The 18,627-nt window shown below is 37.2% G+C and overlaps 1 protein-coding gene across 1 annotated transcript in view; it reads right to left on the bottom strand.

The window, feature by feature from the left end:
* The window catches only part of drd2a (dopamine receptor D2a), a 58,326-nt gene that overhangs the window by 21,937 nt on the left and 17,762 nt on the right, over positions 1 to 18,627 (bottom strand). The window contains exon 2 of the mRNA XM_042486717.1: positions 6,011 to 6,321. Coding sequence (XP_042342651.1) covers positions 6,011 to 6,289 — 279 coding nt within the window. The 5' untranslated portion in view covers positions 6,290 to 6,321. The remainder of the gene's footprint in view (positions 1 to 6,010; positions 6,322 to 18,627) is intronic.

Here is an 18,627-nt window from a genome sequence, read left to right as displayed (position 1 = left end):
TATCTCTATCAGTATTTCACATCCATCTTTATCTATATATGGCTGTGTGCCCTGACTATCTGTCTATATCTATCTCTTTTTCTGCTGTGAGATATAAGTGTCATTTACATATTGCCACTTTAGAATTATGAGTTTCTTTATCTGTGTTCTGAGTGGGTTTTGAGATATTAAGCTTCAAAGTTTTGCATTCATGATTGCAAAAATTATAAGAATGGTTTTTGTTTTTTAAATAAAAAGTCCCAAAATACTTCAAACTTTTCTGAAACACCTCACATAATGTTAAGTTAACGTTAAGTAAAAATGGCAGATATAATGCTGAAATGGTGGTTTGTGTTGTGCTATGTTGGTTTGATTATTTGTCACGACTACCTTGCCATTACTATCTGTTGTCTATCTGCTTGGATCTATTAGTTTAGATCTATATGATACAATAATTGTTGAAATTGAATATTACACTCTATTATTATTTATTACACACAGACACACATACAAACATACACACACGCACACTCAGGACCTATAGATATGCATTAGTTGCAGAGAGATGTTTGACTGATGGAGCAACACATGCTCAGAGTTCCAAGCAGTTAGAGCTTAAGTGCCTTGCTCAAGGGCACCATCCTCCAGTTCCCACGCCAAGTCCCTACAGACTGAGCTATCCCAGCAAGATCTACAATAAGTAAGTGCCATTTTTATTTTTCATGTTTGTGTTGTGTTTTTGGTTGGCCACTGTGCCGACCAATCTGTTTGATTATCTGTCATGGCCGCCGTGCTGACATGTCTGTTTGGTTATCTTTAATGGCCGCTGTGCCATGACTATCCCTCTATATATCACCCTACAGTGTCTTTCCCTCATCTGTCCAACTATATCTCTATTCATCTCTATCTCTGGCTCATTTATCTTGGCTCTCACACAAGATAAATAGTGTTTTTATTTTCTTAAATTCTGTCATATGTTTTTGGTTGGCCGCCGTGCCAACTTATCTCTTGGAATTATCTGGTATGGCTGCCATGCCATTACTGTCTGTTATGCTTCTATACATATATATATTTTTTTTAGCTTGAATCAATATTGATACAATAATTTTAATTATTAATCCCTCAATTGAGTAATTCAGTTTTTTCACTCTTGTAATCCTTACATTCACAGATACACCAAAAATACACACGTTGGAATATATACATATATGGAATCATATCCGTCGGGTATCAGGTATATTTCTATCTGATATCTGAAACAGGATACGTCAAAGATGCCAGTAATATATGAAAAGATCCGACACATAATTCTTAAGCAGATTACATTGTAGTGTATATCACAGATGGGTATCCTGATTCCAGATTTTTCAGGGTCCAATTTTGTCCGTTTATGTAGACATGTCAAGATAGGATCCAACAAAGATGCAATGTGTAGTCTTGTGGATGTTGTCCACATCTTTGACATATACAAATATATCCAACCTTGGATAGCTCTGGATTTTCCGGTGGTTTGTCCAATGCAACCTTCATAGTGTGTCAAACTCTCAAAATCTGTGGGTTTTTAGAATGGGTTTTCAGTAAAATGCATTAAATAAGGTCTGTGATTAACACAGGCTAAAGATGTTTAGCCGTTTTGTTCTGCAACATAAAATGTGTCCATATAAACAGAAGTTTTGAACTTTTCAGATTTTACTCCTCTTAAAAAGAGGAGTAAACCTTGGCGGTTGGTGGCTAATTTGGACTACAGTTTTTATCGTCAGCGTCAAATGTCATCACACTGGACACAGAAACTCATTCAACCCACTTGCCTACCTTTACAGCTTTACAGCAACAGTCGCGCTCAAACTTGTAGATATATCTGTTTATAATATTTTTCGATTGTGTTTAAACATGTTTTTACAGTTAAGTTGAACAATTCAGGGTGCTGATGTTTAAGTCGTGCGTCCATGATTTAGTTCATTCACAGCTTTTTGCTTCTGATGATTTCATTTACGTTTCAAAACACACAAAAGTGGTGTTCATCTGTGAACATTATCATGCTGAACAAAACATGTTAGTATCAGAAACTTTCAGCTTTCTGGTGATAATTAAAAAGCTCATTCAGAAATCCCAATCCATAATGCATCTGGCCATGGCTACCTCCTGTGCGGAAGCATGAAAAGTGTGATATAATTTACCTTGATTTTAACCAAGCTCTGGACCTTAAGCCATGCATAAATGTCCCTCCATGTGCTCTCTAAATCAGTCACACTTGACAGAAAGTGAAAACAGTGGTAATTAATGCTAATTCAGCATTTAATAATAAAGGGCAAGTTGTATGGCCTGCCCGCACTCTGTGACTAATCTCTCACTAAAGTTCACGCTGATACATCATTAACAGGAGGAACTTAGTCACGGCCACAGTTTGTGACACTAGGATTAAAAACAAATCAAATGTCTTCACATGAAGAAAAAGGAGTGTACATGCGGTGGGATTGGAGGTTTTTATGTGTGATGGAGCAGCGAAAAACACAATATTGTTACTAAACACTGAGCAAATACTGCTAAGTATTTGTTGTCACTATCCGTAGATGCACATGATTCTTGGTTGTGTCAAGAAGCATGTCGAGAAGAATGTGAAATGAATAAATAAAAATCTCCAAAGTTGTGAGCATCCAAGAACATCTAAGGCCCCCCTCCCTTTCACAACACAAATGCAAATCCATACATTATTTTAAACTGGCTGGTATATACTTCAGAAAATAGTAATCCCATTTATAGCGATAATTTTTTTTTTTCAAGAATTTGTAACGGTCCAACTGCTACTGTCTCAGTTAGCGGTAGAAACTAACACACCCAAATCAGATGAGCACCCCACGCCTAACATATGCTGGATAATCCATTTTGACTTTGAAAAACAGCCATTATTTAGTTCTCAGCACAATCATCTGAAAAGGATTTCACCAAAATTAGTATTACTAACTTGTGGGGGTAAAAAAAAAGTCTGCATAACAAATAGAGGCACCTCAAAGGTTTACACATGACTGATTGCTTATTCTGTCATGGACAGTGGATTAATGTCATCTGTGGCTCTGAGTCGGAAAAAAGAACCCATTTGATGTCATCCGCGCTATCTTGCCTGGGCCTAGACACTAAAAACATTTGTTACCTGTGTTACAAACTTTGGGCATGAAGCTTGAAAGATGTGAGCATTTAACAGGCAAAGAGGGTCAAATTTTATTGATTTGCATTATGGGAAATGTAGGATTCTGGAGCTTGACTCTTACCACATACTTAAAGTTAAGACATTTTAACCTCTGTTACTTTGATTTGATTTCTTGTTTTAATCTGAATCTTGTGAGTCTCCTGAATCTATGGAATTACAATAATGAAGCACTGGCATACTCCTTTAATCTGCAGTTTTTTAAGGCTTGACCCTGTCCTCATTATGAGGAAAGCTTCCCATTAACTCTTTCCCTGCCAGAGTATTTGTATTAAGTTGCCAGCCAGCACCAGCATGTGAGTTGAAGGTAACCAAACATCAGATATCAGTTTATTTTTTCAACAAAACTGAGCTGAAAACTCAGTTCACCTGAATTCACACTGCGAGCAGCGTCTCCTTCGCCTGTCACACACACACCTGGCGCACGAGGAGAGAGAGGGGAGGTGCTGGCCTGATGAACGCTGACAGCGTTGTTTTGCGCTTATTATGAAGAGTGGACATGGGATTAAATGACAATATATTTCTTCCTTGTTCCCTGATGATCTTAATAAGTTGCTAAATCTGTCTCTTATTGCTTTTTCAATATAACGCCACTGAAATGGTCCGAAAAGCCGAAAGAAGTAATGGCGACAAAGTTCGACCAACACTGCAAAGACTACAGTTCTGTGCATACGTAAAAGGACATAACTCTCTATAACAGCAGGTGGCGGTAGTCTCTATTTTTCATTCAAAAAGGGAAAGTAGGAGATCGATAGAACGGATTCAAGACAGTGAGCACATTAACATGACAACCAGACCAAACCATATTTACTGGGCGCTAGCAAAAAATAACACAAAAAATTCCAAACCGATTCTGATAAAGAGTTCAATGAATTTAAAAAAATATTTCCTAATATAAAAAAAATTATTTTGACCTCCATCCCTCTTGACTTAAGCTGTTTGTTTGCTTTCTTCATTTCCACTTCTCTTCTTATGCACTGAGCTCAGCCTCCAGTCAAAGCGATTGTGTCCAAAAACATTATATCAAGATATTACACATTAGATTTGATTAAAGATTCAATGCAGTCACCAAATTTCAAATGTGTTCTCCACCTGTGAAATTAAAAACACTTTACACCATCAGAGACTCACTTTTCTGCTATGATATCAACATGAATATTTTATTGAAAAAGTTTTATACTGCAAGTTGGAGCTTTGATATGCGCCCGATTTGAACTCAACTCCTACATCTCCGAAATACTTTGATGTAAAGCCCCTCTGGGTGGACCCAGATGTCCACATCAACAGAGAGAGCAGGTAAATATTCTCATAAAAATCAAACACAGAATGCAGGTTGCATACGTTATAATCAGATTTTAGCCTGATAATTGGTGCCAATGATCCTCAGAAAGTTTTTTTTTTTTGGTAACAGTGCTCACCACTTCTAAAAGTACCGCTGTACTGTGTACCAACAAACATACATACATAGAGAGAAGCAGAGACTGTGACATCCTATGGATATATACACTGTAATTTGATCAGAGAGATCACCATCGTGACTCACTGAGTCGCACAGGAGGGTTGGACCCCCTACACTGTTAAATTGCCTTTCTCTACATCAGACAGCGTGACCTAAAGCCTGATGACCCTGCAACAAAGAAGACAGACAGAAGAAATGAACAATGACTATGAGATAGAGATGGACTTTTCAGAAATAGCCCACATCCTGCTTGCTATTGATTTCATAGATTGGAGATGATTTTATGCTGGGTTTCTGTTTTAGGTTGCGATGGTTAGCAGGCAATGATGTGTCATAACAGCTTTAAAATAAAACAAATCTGCATTATCCCACACAGCAGCAAATGCAAAATGATATATCCCAGAATTAGGAAGAATTATTCATAAACATCTGACCACTGACTAAAATAGACCGGTCTGACATTTTGATGTTATCACATAGTGTTGCTACATTAACCACTACAGGACTGATATTTACAATGCTGATGTGAACATATGTGCCATCACCCTTGTTTCACCTTGAGCCTCTAACCTGCTGATATCTGCAGGTGGCTTTCTTGGCTCAAACCCTTTTCATTAGTATTTCTCTGGCACCAGATTTCATATAAATTCCTTCTCTATGCATAATAAGCTTTGCTATTTTTTTAAAATGCCCAATACTGTAAATAGTCCACTTTTCATGTCTATTTGTTTTATTATCAAGCAGGTATAATTGCTTTATAAACACTGTGAAAATATCAAAACCCTCAAACCACAGATAAATGCACATAGTCAATATTCAGAAAATGTGCATTTGAATGAGCCGCCAGGACTTCTGTGAAAATGTGTTGTCACAACTATACTATATAAAGGTAGAAACTACTGCTACAGTGCCGTTCAAGTCATTCACTCTTAGTGCACAGATGCCAAGAGTTCAGAAACAAGAACAAGAATATGAGACAGGTGCTTAAATGAAGCAGGTCAGACAGTCTGAATACAGGTATATTCATCAGCATTGTAACAAAAAGAGCAGACTCAGAAGGATACCTGAAACGTAATATTAAGATGCGGAAGTCCACTGATAAGGCTGCAACATGTGATGACTCGCAGAGAATGTGGCGGTGTGAGATAGAACAGTAATTTTCTCGTGATAGTTATACTGTGGGTCTGAAAACCACTTTCTTTTGCTCTAATGGTCTTCCAACGACACAAGATCCAGATAATTATAGGTATAGAGATATGGAGAGCATGTCTGCTGCACATATCGAGTTATTTATACTTCTTCAAGTATGCACAAAGATAATACATGTGTGTAAATGTTGTGTGGGCATGTGTACATCTCTGCTATCCTACCTCCAAGTAAACAACCCATGGCATAACCAGTGTGGCCACCAGAAGGTCTGCCACAGCCAGGCTGACGATCAGGTAGTTGGTGGTGGTCTGCAGGGCCTTCTCTCTGGACACAGCCATGCACACCAGCACGTTGCCAAAGACGATGACAAAGATAAGCAGAGTAAGTAGCATGGCATAGTAGTTGTAAGGGTGCTTCTGCTCTTGATCTGTTTCGTTGAAGCTCCATGTTCCATTGTCGTTGAAACTGTCATTGTAGGCATACTGGGTAAAGACATCCATTAGCTGTGAGTGATGAAGGCCAAGAATGGGCCCTGTAAAACATGCAGAAACACAAAGACAAAACAGCATGTGAATGTATTTATGTGAACATTTTCAGAAACAGTTCAAGAATAGCTAAAAACACTGCAAGTTTGGGGGATAATATGTATTCCTACAGTATTTGCTATGCATGAGTAATTTGTGTATTAATCTCTTAAACTCTGCTGCACACAGTAATGGGTGCATCTTTATTTCAAATTATAGTGGAGATACCAAATGTGTATAAAATTATGTAGAAGGCATTTACCATCTGATAAAACCATGGCAATTAAACCCGTTGAATAAGCTTAAAGGGAAAAATCAAGATTTAAAGAAGTTAATTTGGGGAACTGGCAGAAATTCAAATGTGTTTTGTAGCTGCTGGCAAGCAGCCTTGTAAATAAAACTCCTCAACAGCCTGAAGTCTGCATTCAGCAGAACATATTGTGAAAGTTAAAGTTATGCATTTCCCTTCAGTGCAGAACATTCTTTCTTTTACAACTAAAAAATAAGTTTTAATATAGAAATCACCCTTTTAGAATATTGACATGCAGGTAAATGTACTTTTCATTTAATTATTTTTGTAAGAAAAGGTGGTGTGTAAAGGAGGTGATACCCAATAGAGATTACAGAGCAATAACAGGTACCTAGTGAAGTTGGTTTGTATACAAACACAATTGTGTTTACATTCAGTGTTTGGCATCAAAACACACTGTGTGTATCCTTGAGGCCTGGCAAACATGCTGAGTACTTTTCCTTACTCACAAAGTGTACACAAAACATTTTTATGCCAAAGCGCCGGTCACAGCCCTGGTTGGAGGCAATGCGTTTGCAGATGGTCTTTTTGTTCACCCATAGCATTCTTTCAAACGCAACATCTCAAGAATGCTGTAAGGGAATTTCCTCAAATTTGGCACAAATGTATTTATTTGTTAGAATCCCCATTGGCAAAGCTAATCTTCCCGGGGTCCACATTTAAAAAAAATACATTAAACATCCCAGTACACACAATTTAACACATTTAAAACGTACATGAAACATTATAGCCCACACAAAATAACACATTTAAAACACACATAAAACATGGCCATCAATACAAATGGCAAACACACATACATATAAAATTAATGTATGAGCATAAGGGGTGTGAATCTTTCAGTATTTCATGACTCGATTCGATTTAGATTCAAAATGATTTCCGATTCAAAACTGATTCCTGATTCAAAAAATAGGAGGTGTAATTTCAGGATCTACTCCAGTCTGTTTTGCCAGTGGCATATTATGTTATGAAAGCAAAGTGTGTATGAAATTATGGAGGTTTTATTATGTTCAAGCTTTTTTGTTGTAGAAAACCTTTCTCCCAAGTGCTGGGAATCAGAAAGTGAAAAAATAAACATTGTAATTATATAGTTCAAAAAATGGATACACTTTTCCCAAAAAAGTCCCATCGTTTTTTGGAGTTGTTTGTGTATCCAATTATCTGTGCCATTCTGCAAAGCAGCTCCTATCTGTGATACTGCAGAGAGGGGCCTGATTCTCCTGCCTGCTCTGCCTGCAGTGAACACAGAGTTTACATCCATATGAGGCCCTGCTGCTTGTTAGACTGTCTCCTGATTTACCATTGTCTCATTATTATTATTATAGGGGCTACCAGAGTTTATTCTAATGCACGATGCACTACCAATAACACAGAGTGATAGATGCAGTAGGATTAGGCCAATCGCAGTTTGCTACAGATGACGTGTGGCATACGTAAGCAGATACAAAGCATCGGATTGTCTTTTGATTGGTGGATAAGACCAAAACAAACCTCTGACCCCTCCATGGAACCATGGAAAACCAATATGGTTTTTAGCATTGATGCTAATCTACTTTTATCATCACATTATGGATAAAATATGGACGGAAGACACCCAATATCGGATCTATCATTATGCATTTATTAAACAAGGTCCAGTAAAAACACCTGAATTCCAAGGCTGGATACTGAGGCTTCTAAAAGTGCTACGATGCATTGGAGTCATCCCTCTGCACGGCACAGCCAGCAGCTTTCACTGGCGAAAAAAGTAAGGCGATTTGACAAACGGTCTCAAAACTATTAAGACTTTTCTAAATGATAAAAAATTAGAGGGTTAAGAATAGACTATATTTAGTAAATATAGTCTGTAATCAATGTTTAGGATTTTTTAATCGATTCGAATCGTTAAAAACGAGAATCGCGATTCTTATGTGAATTGATTTTTTCCCTCACCCCTAATGAGCTTATGTGTATCTGTATGTATGAATGGAATACATCAATAGCTTATCATAGATCACAGCGAAAACTAAAAGTCCTTAAATTTTGAAGCATTTTACAAATATGATGTTCCATAGTGTGTGTATAAGCTTTTTAAATATTGGTTTCTGTGTTAATTCGGTCAGTAACGGTAAAGTATGCCACCAATGTCTACTAGGACTCAATGATGAACTGTTTAGAATTTTGTTGGTCAAAACACAAACACAAACACAATTTTGGCCATAACTCAAGAGTTAATTTGTAAATATGACACAAATGTCTAAGAGGATAAAATAATGACTTGATGACATTTTATATCCAAAGGATCAAAGGTCAACATCAGTGTGACATCATGGTGTCCTGCAAAAACACCTTTCTGGTCACTTCAGTGTCATAACTTGAGAACAGAGGGAGAGAAATTTGGTCAGATACTGAATAAGTGACACTAATCTTGGGTGTCCACCGTGAAGCTGTGCTGACTCTATAGATGTGCTGTGCAAAATAGCTATTAAAAAAATGTTAAGCATCCATGTTTTAGAACTGATTGCTTCCCTGCCACAACATCCATATTTAAAGCATTGTCAACTGTCATGGCTGCATGTGAGTCTGGACAGACATGGATGTAAGCTGTGACTGCAACTTGAGCGGTTCATGGAGACATACAACTGCAAAACATTTTTTATTGATATTTTGAAAATTGTATGATTTAGGTTTTGTTTTTATCTAATTTTTGTACAGTACGAGACTCAAACAATATAGAATGGCACTTCTCAAAATATTGATCCATAGTGCTACATGTGGTGAAAAACTCCATGGGGTACATTTAAGGTAAGTGGTACTGTTTAGGGGCTGAGTTATCAGCAGCACATTTCCTTTTAAAAACAGCAATTAGTGGTCCAAAAAGCATGAACAAAATTATCAATGGAGCCGTTTCCTCTTGACAGACAGATCACCATAACATTGAGAAACCCTAATTGGTGGTATTGAGCTGGAAAAACACACCATTAAAGCTTTTATTTTATCAAAGTGATGAGAATAACCACGCATTCCTTATTTACATGCATTTGAACTGAACGGAAACCCGTGGCTTTGAAGCAGCAGTGAATATTTTTAAACTCTATGTATGACATAGACAGAAAGAAATATAATAAAGGTGTGTGTGTGTGTGTGTGTGCGCATCATTACTCTTATTACGCAATCATCCCTCAAGAACCTTGTGACAGTCAATCGCACCTTGTATTTATTGCAGTTATTTATTGGACATGAGGATCTGATCACATGATGAAAGTTAACAAGTTTACTGACCTTCTGCTGCAGTCATATTGTATCTAGGGGTGGACGATATGGCAAAAATATCATATCTCGATTTTTTTAAGGCAGGGACACGATCACGATTCTTTTTCATTTTTCATTCAACAGTATGACCAGGCTAATTTCCCAGTTAAAAATAAATAAATAAATAATTTAGGCAAACTTACCTTTTTGAACAGATTTTAATCTGTGTGTACAGTTTTGTTTTGCACTGCTTTGATGTGAACCATATCTTTTGTCAGGTAAAATATTATCGATGTTGAATTTTTTTGGGTGAACAAACTCTTTGGTGTTTTCATTTTCATCCATGACCTCCCACTTATGAAACAAAGGGGGAGGGGAAAGAAAGCCAGGACTTGATGGGTAGCAATGATTGGTCTGTCTGTGTATCTATAAAGAAGGCATCAACCGGACAAAATAATGTGCTTTGGCTGGACCCAGGGATGAACGTCTCTGTGTGTATGGCGGAGGCTGCGCTGCCCGCGGCCACTTTCAGCGCCAAGCCACATTTTGTGGTCCAGCTGAAATGTTTGGATGCGCCGCGTGTATCAGCATAGAACTAAAACAGAATGGGCACTGTTGCATGATACAATGATCTCTTCGTGATGGCAGATTGTGGACACATTCTTATTCTTCGCGATCTAAAATCATCATATTGCACACCCCTAATTGTAATGTTAATGTATGACATATACCTATATACAGCCATAATACTCCTGGGTCATGAAGTCTCACTTTATTTATGTCATTATTTCTTTGTTTTATTACAATGTTGCTAATCTTCAGTGTTTATCAACATTATTGAGTTGATTTGATACCACATATTATCCTGCACTTTGATTTGCCATAGTACTGCAATGCTTTGAAAACTGCTGTTGCAAACTTAATGAAGCTGTATGTCTCATCCTTTTAGAAAAATGTCAAAATTACAAAACACATCCTATTTTACAAAACCCTTAGCAGAGTAGTTCCCTCATACCTGCCTAGATTAATGTTTATGTCATCCTCCACTTTCTGTGCTCCATTTTTACCCCCTCCTTCTCGCTCACTCACTCCATAATTGGTTCTCCAGCCTTTCAGGCTGCTGCTCTTGCTGACTAGAATCTGCTTCACATCCTCATCTACATCTAAATCTTTCTGCTGCACCTAATTCCATTTCCACAACACAACAATTATATTGTTGTAAATGTTTCTGTAGAATATTTTTGTCTTTGTGGTTCTACCTTGTTTTGGTTGTTAGGTTATCTCACACTGTTACCTTTTGCCTCCAGTCAAATGCATTTTCTCAAAATTCTGGTTGAACAGAGTTAAAGACTACAGTAAATACATGTTAAAGGGTTGTTAGAGGTTTTTTTCTGGATGCATTCTGTGCAAAATTTTTATTGACACTTGGCACAGTCTTCACAAATAAGGTGACATGATCTGGGTTTTGATCATCAAAGCCTCTAAAAGATCCAGAGTGGACAGAGAGAAAGGACATTCCTTTGAGGACAATGATGTACACATCCTAGCCAGAGAAGGTTTGAAAGAGGGGTCAAAGAAGTCATATATGTTAAACTGGAAAGACTATTGTTGGACAGATGAGGTGGCCTACGACACCACTGACTCTGAAAGTCAGAGTCTACATTTGACCTTAACGACTCTGTAGCACACACCTACACAGGATTTAAAGCCTGCATTCTCTTCCAGTTGGTTAGAACTGAAGATGCTTCTTGGATGAGAGGAGAAACGTCTTTGTCTGGAAGTTTTGTGAGGAATTGTTTACTAAGACAAAGACTGAAGCAGATTTCATAAAAATATTGATCACTCACAGCAACTGAACTGGCTGTTTGAAAAAGAGACATTTAAGTTAGCAATATTTTTAGAGAAAGCTTGAGACATGGGGAAGGAAGCATTGTTCCAGTAGGTGTACAACGTGTATTTAGTTGTTTTATAAAAAGATCTATTTATTTGTTTTTTTCTTTTTTTTCAGATGTATTTATTATTATTTATTATTATTATTATTATTATTATTATTTATTATCTCTTCTTTTTTCTTTGTATAATTCTGTATCTGTTGTTCAGCTGTAGTTATTATTTTTGGCCAGCAATACTGGAAGCTATCTTCATGTACTGAATTATGTACTACGGGCTATTATACATCTCATTGTAAAGGTGTCATATAATCCATTGGGGGATGGGTCATTAAGATGGCATGACACTAAAGTAAAAGAATTCATTCATATATATATATATATATATATATATATATATATATATATATATATATATATATATATATATATATATATATATATATATATATATATATATATATATATATATATATAATATGTGATATATGTAGGTATGTGTCAGAGACAGACCAGGAAACATAAATCTTTTTATCAAACTTAGTCACATAACTACTATTATAACATCCACATCTAAATAACATCAATTCAGGAGTGTGACCATCACTGTATTCCATTTAACAAGGGACTAATGTCATTTGATTAAAACAAAAACGGGACTTCAGTCATTTTGTAGAATCTAAGTATGGTTAATCTTTGTGTTGTAGAGCGCAAAGTTCAAAATAAAATTCTAAATATAATGGCCTTTGAAAGGACTGCTTTCTCTTTTGCACGTCCTGAGGTTCTGAGAGAAACTGTAGGTAAACCTATTTTGACTAGACCTTTAAAATTGTTCACTCCCAAAATACTTACCTGACCAGTTTTCACAAGCACAGAAAGTCAGTGAGTTATTCAATATAATTATGTGCTCAGTTTGCACTCATAAAAATGCAATTTGTTTGTCGATGCACATGGCAGAAAAAAGTTCCACACTTGTGAGATATATAATGACATGAGTCCATGGCTGGCTGGTACATAATGATACAAGTTCCCTCTTGGATAGCATGGAGTTACATTCACACTCCACCATGTAAAGAATAAATAAGCACAGTTAATTAAATTTATTTGAATGGAATCTCAACTAAATAATGTAATTTATGTTTTTGTAACAGAATATCTGCTTATCTATAATAATCTGCTTTAGTGAGTGACTTAAACTTGTCATCCAGCCAGCAGGAGCAGTGCTGAGTATGGATATTAACACTCACTGTCAGGTCCCCTCTTGGCTACAATTTAAAAAAAGACCCAGAAAGTATTTAAGTCATGATCTTAGTATGCTTTAGAGCATGACCAAGAGGGTAATCCAAAAATGTTCCCTGTTGGTTTTTTGTCCCCCTGTTGGTGAGTGTGTAATGTTAGCTAAGTCCACTGTTATATAGATTCTCACACACACACACACACACACACACACACATACAGCAGAGCTTTTGCAGCGTGCCAGACTGTGACCATTTAGTCACATTTTGCAACAATGGATCACCACTGCGATTTGCAAATACTACTGTATTAATATATGACCTGGAGAACTGTTACTTTGTTTCCAGCTTACAGTGAATTAATCATCAAGTTTAAAAGCTCTGTGGTAACAGTCTGACTTAATGTTTGGTAGTGATGGAAGTGTGAGCAGGTGAGGTTTATGTTTGTAATGGTGGAGCTCAGATCTCAAGTATTTAGTCACATTTTGCGACCACTGAGCATTAGTGTAACATGCAAATCTGCTCATACTGACACCGAAATGGCTCGACTCAGTTAGTAAACCTGTTAATAACCGTTGGGTAAAATGATCATTCCTGGTACTGTGAGTGTGACTGCCTCAGAAGCAGGATCATGATAAATGGAGAGCGAGAAAGGGGGGCTGAGTGGACCAACTCAAACTCTTGAGGTGTCCTTTACATGCACTGTTCTATGCAAACAGAAGCAGATCATAATAACTAAAAAACTTCACAAAAAGATTTAAGATTAATTTTAGCCCTTTTTTTCTCACAAATATTTAAATTACATTTGTCTTCTGCAAAAACAAAAGAAAAGAAAACAAAACAAAACAAAAAACGAATATCAGAATCTCTAAACTGAAAACTGAATACCTAACCAAGTAAGAAGTATCCGATTATCCAAATATTTGGGTCCAGCACTAAAAATAGGTTTTCACACCCAGGTCAAATGACTCTGCAGCAGTCATGATTATTTATCACCCCCGACTCCGATCTGCATTAATTGAAACCCAACACCTGGGTGAACTTGCAAATTTTAACCGCTTAACCGGCAGGTTGCAAAGACACGCTATCACAAAAAACTGCTCAAGTATCAATTAAAACTAGTTGGCACTGAGGTTGAAATGGTTTACCTATGTTTAAAAAAGCTCTGTACATGTGCTAATTTTGGTGGAAAAGGTTAATACAGTACAAATATGTAACCATGAGCACATTCACTGAATGTAAATTGGATAACTGTAGTTAAGTTTTTGAGCAGTGTGCGCTCAGCAAGCAAACAGTACTGTCTATGAAAACAAAAGGAATTTTATACTACAAAGGTTGTGACTGTGGAATAGTCTCATTATTTGGCTGTTTGAAGCTAACTGAGACAGACAAATCCTCATTTTAACTTTACTATCCCTGAACTGCAGAATAGATTTCTACAGAGAGCAAGGACTACGGTCTTTGTCCTTCATCCCTTTACAGCCATGGAGAGAGGGAACAATTATAGCAACAGAAAGAAACTGTTTCAATGCAAATATAGCCACGTGAGTATGCATTAAGATGAATGTGTCCTTTGAGTTGTAGTGGTGGCAATCAATGTTTCTTGCTTGAAAACATTTTGACTTTGTCATGTATCTACAGATGACATTACTAAAGGCAATATGGGGCATACAACCAGGTTAGTTTTTAGAACTTGAAATGTAAAGCCATGTTTTGCTTTTATTCTTTCCAACAGTTTTTCCTGGCATCCTTAATGATCTTTTCTCTTTTTTTTTGTGTCTGAAAACCTTACTGTCTATAAAAAGTCATAAAGCTTTCTGTCACCTCATTGAGCTCAACATGGAGCTCTTAAACTGTGTTGCAGCAATGTTCCTTTTTTTATTTGTTACATTTAACTACTCAACTGTTCGTTTTAAACTTTTTTAACTTATGTTAGCACAAAGTGTTCTATTCAGAGGTCCTTCAAAATCTTTTCACATTCAAAAACAATTCACTTGCGAAGGACAGACTTTGTTAGCACTTTGTGCATTTTTTAATATCTCTGGTATTTATAATCTACAATGCAACTTAATGTCACTGAGCTGATTCGATTACCTTGCACCTTAAGGTTTGCATTCTTGTTCTAGCCTTGAATGTGAATGTTAAGACCTGAAAATGTATTATTTTTTGGCTACTGTTTTTAGTTGAGATCACAGACACAGAGCACATATACCAAAAGTGGCTACAAAACAAGCAGATGTATTTAAACTTTGGATTTGTGCAGGAGGAATTATGTTATGTCCATATTGTGTGTGCATACGGTATGTTTATGTGAGCAACACAGAGAACACTGCAACACCAAAGACTGATCATATAGCATTTTTGAGCCAAGCAGACAGCTAAATTAATGAGAAAAGTTACCAGAGGAGGGCAGAGGAAAGCCTCAGTGCCTTGAGAAGGAGGATTTAGAGAAGAAAGAGAAGGAGAGGGTGAGGGAAGAGTGCTCCTGTTAGGATGTGTAAGCATTGCTCTGGGGCACCAGTCTGTGTGTGTACCCTGCAGATGCCCTGTGCTGTCTAATCTTATTTATTTGCCCGCTTGACTTCCTTACTTACAGTACGTGAGACTGTTCTCACAGCTGCCCTGATAGCTTGTGCCTGCATATAAACAGAAACCTCAGCGCTCTCCCTACTGCCTTTAATATCTTCTGTTCTTTATGTAAGTCCTCTGTGACGTGTATCTGATTATTATAGAAATCATATCGCTGTCCACAGGTAAGTCAGAGGTCACATTCAATGACCTAAAACAGAAGTGTTTTGCACAAGGAATCTTTAGAGTCAGAACTTGCCGAATGCCAAAACATAAACCAGTGTCCCCTATTTAAATGCAGAATCACCATGGTAATCTTCCAATAAGTAACCACACCTTTGCACATATCTATAATTGTTGTTTGTTGTGAATAACTTCAACCCAGACCCCACCCAGTCAATTCAACACATTCTCACTCCCAAATCTTCCAAATACAGATGCTTGCCCTACACAACAAACTATGATGGGTTGGTCAAAAGAAAGAGAGAAAGAGTTGGTCATATATAGTTGAGGACAACTGGCCAAGCCATAGGCTCTGCATGTGGATAAGTAATTTTTTTTTCCTTTGTGACCTCAGCACCCAAAGAATAACTTGTTTTTCTTTCAATATTTGGTATTTGGAACAAACAGACCACCTGCTGCCCTTGGGGGCAGCACTGAATTATTTACAATGCTTATGTAAATATACATAAATGATTTGGTCTGATCCAATTGATGTGTTTCTGTCAAATCCCACAGTGCTGTTGATTCTATTCTTGTGACTGATAAAGCCAATGTATCACATGGTGAGGAAAGCACTGAATGAGCAATTACATTCTCTGCCATTGAACTAGAAATATGTACAACAAGGTTCTTTCAGAGCATAATGCTGTGTTCACTCCCTTTTGTTTTAGCCTAGTCTTAACAAATCTTGGTCAACTTGTCTCATATACATAATAGAAGTATGTATTGTTCAATTCTGCAAGACTTACAAAGGTACTTTAACATAGTATGCTGCTGTCTTGACCAGGTCTAACATTAAAAAAAAGGATTGTTGATCTCAACAGGACGCACCTGTCCAGATATTGAATAATAATTAAATGAATAAATAGTAAAAGTAAATATCTAAGCTATAGACACATTTTGTGGATGACAATATATCCGCAAGGGACAAGTGGATTGAGGTTGGTGGGCTTTTGTCAGATCCTATTCCTGTCACTTGTGGGGTTCCCCAGGATAGTATACAGGGTCCTCTGCCATTTTTGTATCATATAAATGATATGAAATTCACTTATTGCACTTATTCGTAGTACTTGTGTGATTGTTCTTTCATGATTAAGCCATTGTCGTGTCACACAAGCACAAAGATATGAAGCAGGAATTATGTTGTTTAGCTACAGACAGAACACCACTTGAATAATTCAATGCAAACTTGTGCCATAAGAGGTAGTAAACTTCCAATTTGATTTAAGCCATTTGTCCCCCACTCTCTAGTAGGCCTGTTTATAATCAGGGCACACACCTTTTGGTATAAAGAGGTACAATAGAATTAAGGAGATTAAAAAGGACAATGTCTAAGTCACAGGCACAATTTTAAACAGGGTCTGTCTGCAGTGAGGGACTAGGGCCAAAGGCAATTGCTCACCAAGTACATAAGTTCACGGCCCAATGTGGCGGACGGGCTAGTGCTACTTCAAATTTAATAAACTGATCTGACATTACATATTTGACAGGAGAGACAGTCAGAACAGAATGCTTTATCCTGTATTATAGACTCCCCACAAGGTTATTACCACTGCAGTGCAGGTTCATGCAAAAGCAGTGAAGTATCTAGAAGTGCCAGAAAGGCTTTACTTAGATGACTGAAGGTTTTTTAGGTGAATATTTAAATCAACAATAATTAAAATCTCATCAGAATGAGTTAAAAGATCTGAGATAAATCCAAATTCATTTTTAAATAGGGCCAGGTGATCTAGAGTACTACAGTGTGAACCAATCAGACTGTATACCCTGGACAAAGATGATGCAGACCTCAGTAATTCCTGTAACTGTGCCAATGATGATCAAAGACCAGGCTATGTAAGGACTTTGGTCTGGACTTCAAGATTTGAGGGAAATAAGAAATATCCTCTGATCAAAGCAAGCAAAGGGGTGTGCTTTGTTTTGAAGATTTTGAGCAAGGTAAACGCTTGAAATACATAGCTCACCAGGACAGCAAAATTCTTGGACAGGGGATGTCTGAGCAATTGGCCCACTGCCCAGTCTGGTGTCATTTTGCTGGTGTGAATAGTTCATGTCGCTGGGCCAACACTAAAGGTGTGAAACACAAAGTGGCAGAAATCAAACTGATTAGAGGTGAACCACAGCTTCCAGCTTTAGTGGGTCCTATTTTAGAGCATATTGGATCTGTTCAGCTATAGAAAAATCTTTATCTACTTTTCAAACTACTTACTCTTTTACAGGTTTAATACCAGAGGTGAGGCAAACCAGAGCCAGGCTGAGTAATTTTCTTTATGTGTGCCAGTGCAATGTAGCAAAAAGAACTGTCTCACGTAATTACAGAGGTGCCAAATCTGGTCTTGAAGGCATGCTGAGGCTGCACAATAACTTTTCCAAATGAATGGATACATAATTTACTTCACAGTATTGGTGGTAATTTTGTATTCCCCAGGGGGTGGTGGTGATGGGGGTGGGGGGTTTACATAATGCCATAATGCACAAATGAATTTTGTAATTTTCCTAAATTAATCAAGAGTATTAAAGAAAGGGTTTCTCACAGCACAAATTGGCCTTTTCCATAACTGCAGGTGTGTTTGTGTTCCTGACCAACTCCAGTTTCTCTCTTATTATTTTACTAGATGCTTCTATTTCCTTTAAAAACACACCTGTCACTCAGTTCCCTGCTTTCCCACTAACATTATGCACTTTGTAATTCTCAAACAAAGAAGCCTGGGCTAAAAACAAGCAAAAGGTGTCACAACACATATTATTTTTGTCCTTTATGCTGTTCTTTTCTTTGACGCTCCCCAGTAATTAGCAATGATTCTCACTGCTTTTGTGAAAATGTGAGTCCTAAATTTGGTTCCAGTCATGACTATT

Source organism: Plectropomus leopardus, chromosome 5 (assembly GCF_008729295.1).
Source record: "Plectropomus leopardus isolate mb chromosome 5, YSFRI_Pleo_2.0, whole genome shotgun sequence".
Lineage (NCBI taxonomy): Eukaryota > Metazoa > Chordata > Actinopteri > Perciformes > Serranidae > Plectropomus > Plectropomus leopardus.
This window is presented reverse-complemented; position numbering and strand designations above follow the sequence as displayed.